General features: G+C 46.8%; 2 protein-coding genes across 2 annotated transcripts in view; both read left to right on the forward strand.

Annotated features, from left to right (window-relative positions):
• Window positions 1–15000, forward strand: part of LOC135830882 (mucin-5AC-like) — a 124468-nt gene that overhangs the window by 8467 nt on the left and 101001 nt on the right. The gene's annotated exons all lie outside the window — the stretch shown is intronic.
• LOC135807027 (uncharacterized) overlaps window positions 5383–15000 on the forward strand; it is a 55146-nt gene continuing 45528 nt past the window's right edge. The window contains exon 1 of the mRNA XM_065321120.1: window positions 5383–5511. Coding sequence (XP_065177192.1) covers window positions 5430–5511 — 82 coding nt within the window. The 5' untranslated portion in view covers window positions 5383–5429. The remainder of the gene's footprint in view (window positions 5512–15000) is intronic.

Here is a 15000-nt window from a genome sequence, read left to right on the forward strand (position 1 = left end):
ATCGGTCTCCTGGCTACATATCTCATGATCTCGGCTTTGTTATGGGCCTGTGTGTGCTCCTGTGTGTGCTCCTGTCCACCAGAGTCAATAACAACAGGCATAGTGCACGCTGTGCAGACCACTGACCACCGCACTAGTAGCCTTATTGTGATGGATGTTCTCTGACAGCAGTTTACATGTATTTCACATTCTGGAGTTGATGTTCTTCGGCTCTAGAAAAAGCAAATCGATGAGACCACGCGGGCGAGGCAATATTGTTCCTGTAGTGCAGGGTTGGCCTGGCTGCGACGATGCACACGGTGTTTAGCAGCCACGGCAGCAGAGCCCTGGGGGGATCAGCGGGCTTGGTCTTTCGATAGCATAAATCCGATCGTTCCCTCAATGATTCTTTGGTGCTTAGCAAGTCTGAATCTAAAATCGCTAGAATATCGCGTGCGGTGTGGACCGGGCTGAATGCAGAGCAGTGGTGGCCAATTCTTGGGCATTGCAAGCTGCTGAATAGTGCATTCCCAGCACGTAATGTTACCGGAACTATTGGCCGGCTCCTCAAGTCGTTTCCCTATATCTATACCCTGGAAGCCTGGAATGATCTGTCCTGTGATGTGTTACATACTCCACCGACCCTCAAGTCCTTGCAGACATTCAGAACCAATGCACACCAACACCTTCTAATAATAATAATAATCTTTATTTCAGGATTACCCAAAGGCTAACGCCTATCTGGGGGATCTCCTATTTGTGTATGTACTAGTAACATAGTTATGGATGCGAGAGAAAGTGCGCAAAGTGAGTGTGAAATGTTGGTTTTAAAAAGGAATAATAAGAAACACAAGGAAAGAAAGTAAGACAGAAAAGAAAAGAACAAGCATGTAAATCAATGATTGCACATCAAAGGTGTACCAGTGCAGTCGAACTGATACTTAGCAATGTGAATACGTAAATGACGCTTGAATTCAGATAGGGAATCTAAAGTTGTCAATCGGGATGGAAGACAATTCCAAAGAGAACCAGTTTTCTGTAGGAAAAGGGATGAAAAAATACGACCATGTGAGTTAAAAATGAGCTTTTTGGGCCTACGGGCACTACGTGATATGGTTATCGCAAAGCGAGAGAGATATTCTGGGTGAAAATTGATGTACTTAAATAAAACCACAAGAGAAATAAAGATACGGCGAAATTGCAGAGATTCTAAGTGACACAATCTATTCAAATTGGATTTTGATTCATAGATATCAAAGGTTATTTTTGCAGACTTCAGGAGTCGCCGCCCAACCTTAGCCTGGAGTACATCAAGGGACTCTAACTGAGCGGATGTGATCCTAAATGACCAGACAGGAATGGCATATTCAATTGCCGGACGCACATAAGACTTATACAAGAGGAGAATATGGGACGATGGTAAATGTCTACCCATGAAACATAACAGGTTGACTCGTTGCTGAAACTTCCTGAAGATGGTGTGGAAGTGGTCATGGAACTTCAAACCATCACTGAGCTGTACGCCGAGATGCTTAGCAGAACGTCCAAAGGGAACGCCGTCCATTAAAACAGAGGAGGAGTCAGGAATGTCATGATTCGAAAAGATGAAAGTATTAGTTTTTTCTGGAGAAAATTTCCCATGGATATTCTGAGCCCAATTCTGGCAGCTGGCCAGATCCTGCTGGAGGTGGGACATGTTCTCATCTAAGGAGAGGGATACATTATGAGCATTTAGAAGAGTGACATCATCAGCAAAGAGAAAGGGTGAGGTGTGGTTTACTATGTCAGGAAGGGAATTGATATACAAAAGAAAAAGCGGAGGGGCAAGGTACGAACCCTGGGGAACACCACAGTTTAGCATATATTGAGAAGAGTGAGTTCCATCCAGCTTCACATTTAGACTACGGTCAAGCAAGTAGGACCCAAACCAGGCGTGTGCCTCTGGTGCCATGAATGCATTCATGTGGCGCAGGAGCGTAGGATGATGTACTTTATCAAACGCTTTCTGGAAGTCGAGAAATGCACAGTCAAATCTCTGGCCTCTATCAGAGAGACGGGCAATCTGATGGGTCAAAAGAATGAGTTGATCCGTAGCTGATCGTTGTGGACCGTAAGCAAATTGACTGGGCGAAATTATGCAATTGCGGTAAAGAAAGCTGTTCAGCTGATGGGCTATGCGGGATTCGAAGAGGCGGCTGATGGGATGGAGCAGTGAAATTGGACGGTAGTTCGTGGGCAAAGAAGCACTTCCTTTACCCTTAAAAAGAGGAATAACCGTTGCTGATTTCCATGCAGTGGGAAATTGTGATGTGGATAGACTGGAGTTGAACAAGTAAGACAAGCACTCGCATACTAAATCAGCCATGGACCGGAGTACTGGAATAATATAATTACTTGAAGTCGATTTTCGAGACGAAAGATGTGTAAGGTCATAGTGGACTTGACCTGGTGAAAATGTTGGCATCTGGAACCGAGGAGTGGTAGTGTCAAGGGAGGAATCTAAACAAGGGAATTGATTTGCTTCTTGTGGTAACGTACACTGATTGGCGAAATGCTGTGCAAGAAGGTTCACCTTTTCCAATTGCGTGTTAGTCCGACGATCGCCATCTTGCAAATCTGGTATCAATGGTTTACGAGTTGAAATGTTGCTTCGGCAAACTCCCTGGATTTGAGCAACTGATCACACTTTTTCTTTCCCTTTCTTTATCTTCTTATCTCTCTTGTCAGGGGCGGATACAGGGGGGGGGGGGGGGTGGTTCAGGGGGTTCGGACGAACCCCCTAAAATAATTTCGAACATGGGTCCAGTCAATTTTTTGTGATATCCACGTGCGCAGCCAGCGAAGTGTAGCGTACATGCAGCGTAGCCAGTATACTTCACTACAATAGCATGCATCCTGCATGCAGTAGTCACGTACAGGCAGTGCAGGTACTATTAGGGAGGTTCTGCTATACGTGAAACGTAGAGAAATCACGTAGAGAGCAGGTGTCTGGGTTAGAGTCTACGGCTTCGCGTGTTTTGGCTCCAGATTTCTACGCGGAGATGGGGTTCTCTACGTTGTGGCACACGCAGAGAAAATGCGTACGGATTTGCTGGGTATCGATCACACACAGAAGTCTAGTCTCTGCTGTGAGCACGGTGGCTCGGCAATGGCTTTATTTATTATTATTATTATTATTATTACCAGTCAATATTATTATTCAAATAATCTACGTGGAGATAAAAGTTTAATAATAGCAATGAAAAGTATGAATGCCGCAGACATCACCACGCAACATGACAATTTGTTCAAGGTTTGGTTTTGTGTGTTTCCAAAATCGATTTTCACGTTCCGATCATCAGTGGAAATACGGAACTAAAGAGATCAAGGGAAAAACAAAGGTTAAAAATCCAAAGAAGTGTGACACATGACGGGTAACTTGTGGTAAGTTTTACAAAAAGTGAGAACTAAAATAAAGAGTAAGTGTGACAAACATGTTTTAGCACTTAGGTTATTTTCGTGAGTTTGCACCCCGTGTTCATGAGTTGTTTCTGCACTGTTCATGCCCATTTGTCACACTTACTCTTTATTTTAGTTCTCACTTTTTGTAAAACTTACCACAAGTTACCCGTCATGTGTCACACTTCTTTGGATTTTTAACCTTTGTTTTTCCCTTGATCTCTTTAGTTCCGTATTTCCACTGATGATCGGAACGTGAAAATCGATTTTGGAAACACACAAAACCAAACCTTGAACAAATTGTCATGTTGCGTGGTGATGTCTGCGGCATTCATACTTTTCATTGCTATTAATATTATTATTATTATTATTATTTATTCATATTTTACTAGGGCAGTCCCCACAGACCTATGGTCTTCTTACAGGGTGCCCTAGCCACGTGAAGATAGCGGAGCGAAATGCAGCAGGTAGGGATATGGTGCGAATCTCGGCAGGGAGGGCGTTCCATCGGTCAGCTCCAAGATAAGATACAGAGTGATAGCCAAAATACAATCTGGCATGGGGCAGTACCAGGCCTATTTTATTTATTGATATTATATCCTCTTCCTGATTTTTTTTCATAATTGGATGCATAGAGATAAGAAAAATAAGCACAAGATACTGATGCTGCTAGTCGCACAGCAAAGCACACAGAAACGACAAGATGTTACAATGAATGTAACAACACCCGACCCGTCCAAGCTAAAGGACCTACATCCCTGCCCCAGGACGGTATCTTGAAAAAACCCACACACTCACCACACGGTCATCATCCAGCTTCAGTTCAATCACAATACAGTAGTATTCTTCCCATGCAGATTCAATTGAACTCCCCTGGCACTAGCTATACAATCTGAAGCTGTACGTAACCATACAAAGGCCCGCGACGCACACACCACCCCTACGTTTTTAAACTAAAAAAGAAAAGCAGTCGTAACTGCCACAGCCACATGGCCAATAAGAAAGCCGATGATACTAGGGAGGTTTAGTTCCCACGTAACGGAAACGCGTACGTGGGTGATCCACGTAAAGTGGATGAAGAGTGGATGAAGGGCACCCACGTTGCAATGTTGTGTTTAGTCACACGGAACAAGCAAAAGCATGAAGCGAAAGGCCCAAACCTGGTCAAAGACGAAGCTACCCGGGCCTAAGAAGCTCATCCAATATTTTGATTTCGTGCTTCGGAAAATTCTTCAGCTGAGCACCCTCACAGCTCGCACAATGCGCTCCATTCTGATTTTCACCCACGTTCTGGCGGAACGTGGCCGTGGGTGAGCCTCCATACACGCGGTATGTCGTGAATCAGAAAACGTCTAGTCTGTACGTGGGTCACTGAGTATCACGTGGTACACACACGTAAAGTACCCACGGATTACGTGGGACTAAACCTCCCTATTATATCGATAAACACCCACCCAGAAGTCAGGGGTGGGAGGGTGGGATACAAACTGCACCAACGAAAAGCCACTGCGAAGTGACAGGAATGCGGTCAAGCACAACATTTTTGCTGAAGCAAAAAGTTGCAGGGAAATCCCAAAACCAGTGCTCAGAAACCATACCAACCAGGGAGTAGTAAAATACAGTATTTTACTACTCCCTGATACCAACTACAATCATTGTAGGGGGAGTCACCCAAGTTTGGTTGTGCATGTGGCGAACTGAAACTGATGTGACGGATGCTACATGTACAACTACTTTTGGCAAGAGTACACAACCCCCTGTACTCTGTACTCTTGCTTTTGGGTATCACCGGATATCGGCCATATCGGGGCTTTCGTGTGGAGCCCTTTTTGGTTCTAATATTTTCGGAACAAGCCTCAAAAAATATTTACGATCGTAGAGGGCCCCGGGCCGGCCGGCCTACGTCGAGGACGACTACATGAACTGCAACACTTGTAATTGTGGCGCAGGTAACATGATCGAGGAGACATTTGACCTGTTTCTGGAAAGAAGTGGTTCTGCAGCAGACAACAATGCAGGTGTACACATGTTGTGTGTTGGTGACTCTACTTGGTGCGGAAGCTCTAGCACTCCATAGCCCTGTTGCTAATCCCGGTAAGGATGTGTGTTGTTTCTACTCCAGAAGTACAGTGCGTATCGGTTATAGCGTGGTCGTGTAAAAGAATATACTGCCTACAAGAATGAACTCTCATGTTTTCATAATCATAACATGGATTTCAAGTGCACATTTATTCTTACAAGCAGTTTTATCCCATAGAATATATCGGTCCTAAGAATGGACTTTGTGTAGCGAAACATGCCAGATTGGTACAAAGTGCATCGCCTGTAGTAATAGCATCTGTCCAATTCCGTTTTGATCTGACTCTCGTTGCGTCGTAGTGCTGCAGATTCAACTGTTGTGATCATGTAACTCATTTTGCATAGCCACATGGTAAGCCTATGGGACTATGCACGGCTGTCAAGAAGCGGCAACTTAGAAAGATGGCGTCGGTTCGAGATGGCATGGTAACCGCGCACGTGCCGTGGTCCGTGACTTGCTCATGTATGCACGCAAATGCAAGTCACAAACTCACAAAGATCGTCTTTGCATTTGATGAAAATATCTTCGACTCTCTTTGGAGGTTGGCGAGGTTTGCCTAATCTTTACTTGATTGCGATGCCGGTATGTCCTCTCAAAAATTAGAACAAAGAGAGCTGATGATCGCTTCATTGCTGAGCAGAAGTAACAATCAACTCTCCTCAGTGCCAAAGGCAGACGACTGCAATTCCACAACGCTCATTTAACGATGATGGAAACAATAATCGTGTACTAGTACACACTTGGACCATTTGGTCATCCCTGTTCTAGCCGCTAGTCCGTCCAGCAAGCAGATATTGACTATTACGATAAGGACAACTGCGTGAACGAGGGCTCACCCAGCAAATTCAATTCAAGACGTGACTCCAGTCAAGAATTAGGGCCTTTACTCGAGAACTTCACAAATACAGGTCAAGGCACCCCACAAAACTGATAGATGGCACGAACGAAAGACAAATAGGCTAGACAAAGTGTCCCAAGTGATTGAAAACAGCAGATCTACCAAATAAGACAGCTACATGTGCCTAAACAACGATTCCCATACAGTAGAGAGTAGTATCAGGCAGAATGAAAGCCTTGGAAGTGCACAAATACAGCCACGACCGCCACAAAAATTGGACGACCGCCACAAAAAAATTCTCATTGCTCTACCTCCTTGAAGGGTGAAAGTTACCAGTTATCCTATAGCGATGTCAGTTTATGCCTGTTGGAACCTCCCACAGCCCGCACGAAATACCTTTCAAATAATTCCAGGATGCAATTGCAGCTCCAGACAGGAGGAAGAAGAACACCGTAATAAAATAACGGCAACGATGCCCAAACTCTCGGGAAACGGCTGAAGTCTTCCTGAAGATGTTAACATTGAATAGCCATCGATTACCAGCGTGGTTTGGTGACTTTAGAACTGTTTTGAGACTTAGAACGAAGCGATATCTCAAATTTGATGGAATTGTTACCTGTCAAATGCGTGGGCGAGCAGGCCAGCTGACTGGTTATGCATGAACATGCATGAGCATGCATTGATTTTTCATGGTTCACGTGCAGAAAACTAAGTTGCCGCGATCCAAGTGCAGCTAACAGCCGTGTATGACCAACCACATGCAAAGAAGACAGTACTGCGTTGCATGTTTTTTTTTTTTTTTTTTACCAGAGCCACGTAAACCCGTCATGTGTGAGCCATGAATAAGGGGAGTGGTGGCGTGGTCTGGGATGCTCTGGCGGCCTTGGGTCTCGGCTTCATCACAACCAGGCGCGCCAATAGCAGAGAGAGAGAGAGAGAGAGAGAGAGAGAGAGAGAGAGAGAGAGAGAGAGAGAGAGAGAGAGAGAGAGAGAGAGAGAGAGAGAGAGAGAGAGAGAGAGAGAGAGAGAGAGAGAGAGAGAGAGAGAGAGAGAGAGAGAGGCAGAGAGACAGACAGGCAGGCAGGCAGAGAGAGAGAGAAAGAGAGAGAGACAGAGAGAGAGAGAGAGAGAGAGAGAGAGAGAGAGAGAGAGAGAGAGAGAGAGAGAGAGAGAGTGAGCGGGGAGGGTTGGGGAGCAAGAGAGAGGGAGAGAACTAAATATAGTATAATTATATAATGCGTAAGGGGTGCACATTCAGATCCAGAGAAAAGGGTAAGCAGGGCACACGAGGCGTATGGCAATATGCAGCAGTGTGTAGGCAGATGTGCATACATATTACAGAGTGTCAGTGGCCCAGTGCCATTGCTGAGCACGGAGGTGCCGGAAGACAGACACTTTGAAACTTTGCAGCCGTTTCCGGTCAGGTGGCTGGCTGAGGACGGCGGGTGGTAGGGCATTCCATACAGGGACAGCACAGGCGGGGAAGGCTCTACGGCAACTTTCCCGGCTGTTGACAGGTAGCCCTGTCTCAAGCTGGTAGTTATGCATGTCGAGACGGACGAGGGAGAGACGAGTGTGTCGAACATGGGCTGGTCGGGGGACTTGAGAGGGAGGCAAGAGCTGACGAAGTGGGCTGGTAGGATTGGAGCACAGGAGCTTGTAAATGTAGGTGCAAGCAGCTACCATGCGCCGGACAGACAGGCTTTGCAGCATTGCGCCGGGGCCCATCAAGTGGGGGGCTGAGCGTTGCGTCTGGTCAAGTCGCTGCAAGTGACAATCTGCTGCGCCCATCCAGACCAATGGGCAGTACTCCATTTCTGGGCGCACAAACCCACGGTACACTGTAGCTCGGCTGCGAGAATCCAGGAGCGGCGAGGCCTTCCGCAGGAGCCCGAGACGCTGGCGTGCTCTGATGGCGACGGTACGGAGGTGGTTGCGGTGGGAAAGTTGGCTGTCCAAGGTTACCACAAGAAGCTTGAGGTTACTCTCTGCATTCAGGGGTACACCCGCAAACTGTACTGCTGGGAGGTCCCAGGCGGGGCGGTGATGGTCAATAGTCATGGCCTGGGACTTTGCTGGCTCGAACGCAATTCTCCAGCTGGTGCCCCAATTCACAAGGGCATCGAGGGCATTTTGCAGGACTGTCGAGCTGTGGTCAATGGTATCCATGGTGGACAGGCACTGAAACAGCGTTGTGTTGTCAGCATAAGAGGCCAGATCTACGCCTGGTGGAAGGTGGTCATCGGCACCGTTCGTGTAGAGAATGAACAGTGTCGGTCCCAACAAGCTACCTTGCGGAACTCCGGCTGTGATGCGGTGTGGGCTGGACGACTGCCCACCAACGACGACACTCAGGCGCCTGTCCAGCAGGTAGTCCTTCAACCATGCAAGGAGCATGCCGGATACACCGTACTGCTGGGCTTTGTGGATCACACCTGGGTGGGAGACTCGATCGAACGCGCCAGTGATATCTACAGCAACAACTCGTACAGCTCCGCCCCCTGCAGCCACGGTACTCCAACGATGGTGTAGTAGGGTAATGAGGTCCTGCGTTCCCAGGCCGGAGCGGAAGCCGTACTGGTTAGTGGTGAGGATGTGCTGGCGCTCAAGGAATCCCATAAGGCTGCGATTGATGATAGCTTCCATGACCTTTGACAGTATTGGCAGCAGGGATATGGGCCGGTAGTTCTTTGTTGTGGACTTCGAACCCTTCTTGTGTACAGTTGCTACTGAGGCAAGCTTCCAAAGTGACGGTTGCCGGCCTTGGCGGAATGCTTTGCTGAAAAGCTGGGCCACAGTCCTGCACAGTTCCTCACAGCACTGCTTCAACACTCGTCCTGGTACACCATCTGAGCCAGTGGCTTTGGACGGGACAATCTTCCTCAGTTCACGGCATACCGTTCGTGGCCTTAGTGGATGGTACTCAGACAAGCATCAGATCGCGGGCGGACATACGGGAGGTTGCTGGCATCAAGGTCATCACCAAGGCTGCATTTCGCTGAAAAGTAGCGTGCAAAGCTCTCTGCTTTGTCCTTACCGGTGGTGAGCTCCGCGCCGTTTTCCTCCTTGAGGGTAGGGATGTCATGGCTACGCCCACACCCACCGGCACGCTTGACAGTGGACCACCATGTACGATGATCTTCTTGCCCCTGCACACATGCATGTGATATGCCACACTTGATTTATCGTGTGTAAGAAATATCGGAAATAAGAATAGAAAGTCGTTTTTCAAACACCCACGCTATAACCGATACCTACTGTACTAGTACTAGTAGATCTTGACCAAACGTAGGTACTAGGTACTCAGGGTCGAAAAACATGTTATACTCAGGGTTCTAGCCAAAGGGGTAGTGGGGCGCAGCGCCCCCTCCCCCTACTTATTCATCGCTCAGATTGCGCTTGCCCTGCTTCTGAATACGTACATGCAGCTGTAGCTGATCGATCCTCTTCAATTTTCCGTACCAGTTTGCTCAAATTCCCTAGTACGGACAAAGGAAAGATTTTCCGTACAAATACGGAAAAATACGGAAGGTTGGCAGCACTGCAAGCCACATGTGTACGTTTCTATTAGTGAGGTTCTGCTCTACGTTTCGGGAATGCGACGCAAAGAATCACGCGAACTCTCTTCGCGTTCCCGTAATATAAAGAAATCCAGTTCTGCTCTACGTTTCACGTAGAGAAGTCACGTGCTGTCCCCGGGGGAAATCGCGGAAAAAATCGCAAAAAACGTGGCAAAAAATGCGGCATAATATGGCAAATTTGCGGTGAATTTGCGGTAAATATGCAGTGAATATTATTGATATCATCTCGCGGCGGCAAGTTTGCAGTTGATATGAGGCAATTTTCAGTGAGTATGTAGTGAAATCAATCAGTTACAAGTCTCTGGTGTAAGCACTCGTCATAGTTGAGTACAAAGCCGCCACGATGAGACGTTGCTGACCGAACAGTGCACTGTGTATACGTGTAGTGCAACAAAAAAGTTCAAAAATCGCGGAAAACGCGGTCTTTTAAAAAATCGCAAAAAACGCGGAAAAAACGCAGCCGCGGAATCGCGTTGTTCCCCGGAGATTAACGCGCATTAACTTGCTTACCCTTCAATTCTAATTACATTTCCTGAATCCAAACACGCAAACATGGTGTCTTTGCTGCACCCATCACTTTATAATAACGTCAGGTATACCAACCATCCAAGCCTGGACTATCATTAGGGTGAAACGGTAAACTAAATGTAAATGTAAACGTATTTTCTCAGGTCACACCCCTTCCCCCCCCCCCCCTTTCGCGCTCACGATTCATAATTTGAGCCGCGCCAAGCTAAAAAGTGGCTTCGTGTTTTGCCAACAAATCGAGAAAATCAACAAAACGTCACAGTTGGCAAAATTCTACTTGAGCGCGATCGCGAAAAAATTTAATATTCACTTTCAAGGAAATATTTAGTTTGCAAGCGGCGCGCGGATGAAGAGAGAAGCCTTTTTATGTTTGAGCCACACTTCTTCAGTGTTCCCTCTTTCATCGTTGTGGGGATTCCTCAGCGTTGCCAGAGATCGTAATGGAGCTTCTAGAGAATGTGGAGGTGAGCAGGATGAAATTCTGTATCCGTGTGCGCCCAAACCTACTTGACAAGGAAGAGTCGCTCATTCATAGTGGCTGTGTTTCTTATCGTGGCCACGACTAGAGCGGCGAGTCACATGATAGCTATAGGGAGACGTCTACATCCATGGCAAGGAAGGAGAATGACATGGACTAGGACGGACAAAGAACCAGTGCCGCTTGTTAGCGATGTGCAGTCTACTGGATCTAAATGTAAGTGCGAGGGCAGTACACCAATGGAGCTAGATCTCTGGCACAGCACTACGAGCTACATGAAAGGATTAATTCATCCTGACATAGGTGATTGGAGAGAGTATGACGGACTGTCTTGGCAATATTTTACGTTCCCCAACCCAGCAAAAAATATAGTCACAACATCATGATGAAGGATATGAACATTCGTATTGCATGATAAAAACATGAGTCATGATGAAATGTAGATCTGTTATTAATTTTCTTCTTTCTTGGATCTTCTGATTAGAACACAAGTGCTCATTCTTCTTGTATTGCTTGCACACCTGCTAAGCTTTGTCTCCACTTGGTGTCCCATGTTTTCTTGGAGTTTGGGAAGGTCTTGGAATCCTTAGTGTCATTGATACCAGCCATTCTGTGACATGTGCACAATGTATGCTTATTTATGGCACATATACATTTCAGATGGGCACCAAAATTTCCATGATGGAAGTTGGATATATAGACATCACTTTGGCATGAAAAAAGAAATTTCCAAAAATTATGCCTAAGCCACCTTTTAGCTTGGCTCGGCTCATTTGTTGACATTCGGAGTATAAGCCGCATGTCAGACTTTGAATTTTTGGCAACCTAAATTAACTTGAAATGTGCTGGTGCATGCAAGACGTCGCAAATGGTTAAAACGACTGAATTTCGAGCAAAATAATCCTAGTTTACCCTTCACTTTGAACTGACACCATGTAGAAGCTTTATGCTAGTGCAATAATGGAGCGCACTACATGAACAGTACAGGTGGACTCCCTCTAATCCGAATATGGTATAATTCGAACATTCCATGGAATTCGAAATTTTTAGCACTAACTAGTACGCGCTTAATCTCGCTCACACACCACACACACACATACTAACACGTATGTGTGCGCGTGTTAGTATGTGTGTGTGTGGTGTGTGAGCGAGATTAAGCGCGTACTTGTTAGTGCTAGACCTGCGCCTACTGCATCTGCCTCTGAAATAGCCTGTCCCTGTATACATTCACGCGATTACTCCTCTCGCTATCGTATTATCACACCTCTCTCCACTTAGATATACCAGCGCTGCCTCCTATTCCATTATCGTTGTCTGATGATTGGTTCAGCCATGAAACTCTGAGTCACAACGGAATTAATTTGCCAAGGTTTTCATTGTGTGCCTTTGTGTAATACATGTAATAATAATATTCCTCTGGTCCCAGTGAAAACGATGGCCTTGACGCGTGCGCCAGCGATCCACTGAGCTTACTCTGCGCGTTTGCTGGGCCTGTGCCTTTATGTACTGAGTACTCCAGTACCGCAGGTGATCGGATGCATCATGTACTGAGTACTCCAGTACTGCAGGTGATCGATGCATCATGTACTGGGTCTGTCCATGCACACTCTGTGGGTAGTCCAGGGGGCTGCGTTCGTCCACCGGCTGTTTATGGCCTGGCAGGGCCTCAGCCACCTGTGGAGGGCGCCTTTGCTCCCAGTGTATCAACACCTGCTGTGGATGGACCGACTGTTGGAGTGCCTGAAATTGAGCAAAGTCACTGCACAAGGGAGAAGCCTTGTTCACCTTGTAGTAATTGCAACCCTGATAAGCTTGGAGGCGTTCTAACCAGTCTCAGTGAATCTGGTATTCTGGGCCCTGATGGTTTGAGTAGGGATGTGGAATTGTCAATCAAGCACCTCTGCATCAATCGCAAAATAGCCACACCTGGTGACATTGCCAGGCCTCTGAGCGGTGTTTTAGTTGGAGTCCAGAGCTTGCAGCTGACAGGTCGGCCAAGACTCATTGTCCCCATAAAGGTCCCTAGCCGTGCACTTTCCAGCAATGTTGCCTTGGTCACTTTCCAGCAATGTTGCCTTGGTCACTTTCCAGCAATGTTGCCTTGGTCACTTTCCAGCAATGTTGCCTTGGTCACTTTCCAGCAATGTTGCCTTGGTCACTTTCCAGCAATGTTGCCTTGGTCACTTTCCAGCAATGTTGCCTTGGTCACTTTCCAGCAATGTTGCCTTGGTCACTTTCCAGCAATGTTGCCTTGGTCACTTTCCAGCAATGTTGCCTTGGTCACTTTCCAGCAATATTGCCTTGGTCAACGGTGGCATGAGACTGTTCCTGTTGGGGTTACCCCTGCCTCTGTCTTTGGAATTCGCCAATCAGCTCATCTATGCAGCGGCGGTGCTGGTCTTGGTGGTGTCTGGTGTTGCACCTTGCCGTTTGGGTGGTGGTGATCCTGGGAGGGAGATTGTGCCAGGCTGTTTGTTGTGGATACAACGCAACATTGAGAATGTGAGGAAAGATGTGTCGCGCCTCACAAGTTTCATCCTAGCTGGAAACCCAAGATTGTTCACAGGCGCGTGCACCGTATGAGTTTTTTGGTGTCTGGAAACCACCTTTTTTCGGGCAATCTTGCCAAAGGAAAAGCGTGCCTACTGGATTGGTTATCCTGCATACGCGTCGATCGACGGGCAGTTTACAGTGCAGTGGCTATGTCCTTATTTTGAAGTGAGAGAGAGTTGCTTTGCATGCAGTTCAAAATACATTATTCTCTCCTTCTTCAGTGGAGAGTAGCGACAGAGAGATCGATCTCTAGATCTGGTTTGCTCCTGGATTGGTGATGACGTTCAAGAAATCCGTTCTGTCTCGAAATTTGAGTCAAGCACGCGCGATGCAAGTCAGTTCAAGGATATGATTGACGATATCTCGTTCCAAACTGTTGACTCAAATAAAGATCTCCACAGCCTTTCTTTCTCGCTCATGTGCGCAGCAGAGATGTTCGTCAAAAACGTTGTCGACTGGAAGACGTAAAAATGTGCGTCCATGATCCACTTGCGCTGCTTCAGAACGAAGCGCTGCTCCGGCCGCGACTCAAGGACGCGGAGCTTCGCTTTTCTTCCGTGAGCTTCCATCGAAGCAAGGCCCATAACTCTTTATTGAAATCATGTGGAACATTGCCAACACATGCACAATGCCGAAAACTTCGTCATAAGAACAGAAAGAAAGATCCGTCGAATGTAAGCAGTGTTTTGATGAACCAAACATGCCTGGAGTGGACTAGTGAAGTACCATAGACATAGTGATACTTATAGACTGTAGTGTAGCCTGGGCGGCTAGGCCTATCAAACTTTTACGTGTTCAATATGACATACATGTATACGAGTCATTGACTTTTACACCCTCTTTGCAAATACTTTTTCAAGTGCTGGTATGTAAAAGGTAACCCGTTTTTATCCTGTTACCGGTTATACATGTGCCAACATTTTCATGCAACATCGTCCCCTCCCTCCATTCCTCATTACTCTTATTTCTGTCTTTTCTACCTCTGTACCTGGTTCCCTCTCAGACGCGTTTGTGCCGGCATGATCTGATGATAGCAGTCGGACGAGCCCCGCATCTCATCAGCACCAGTATTCATTGGCCCCCTGCACCCCTGATCTTGAGTCCCCCCCCCCTCCCTCCTCCCTAGCCCTCGCCGTTATCTCCGACGGGATGTTCGGGGGATGCGCATGTGCACAAATACATAATAATATTTTATAGTGGGTCTCCAAAAAAATTTACCAACTCTAGAAACCCCCCTTTCAAGACTCGGTGCACGCCACTGGTTCACCAGATATCCTGTCAAGAGCAGTGATGAGGCCGCGGCTCTACTGGAAAGCAAGAAAATGGAGCTGCTGGCGCTTTCCGCCAGAATCAGACGGTGTAAAGATGACATCATCAAGAGAAAACAACAGAATCAGGTATTCAGAGAGAACAACAGAATCAGGTATTCAGAGAGAACAACAGAATCAGGTATTCAGAGAGAACAACAGAATCAGGTATTCAGAGAAAGCAACAGAATCAGGTATTCAGAGAGAACAACAGAATC

The sequence above is a fragment of the Sycon ciliatum genome, chromosome 1 (genome assembly GCF_964019385.1).
Source record: "Sycon ciliatum chromosome 1, ocSycCili1.1, whole genome shotgun sequence".
NCBI classification, from domain to species: Eukaryota; Metazoa; Porifera; class Calcarea; order Leucosolenida; family Sycettidae; genus Sycon; species Sycon ciliatum.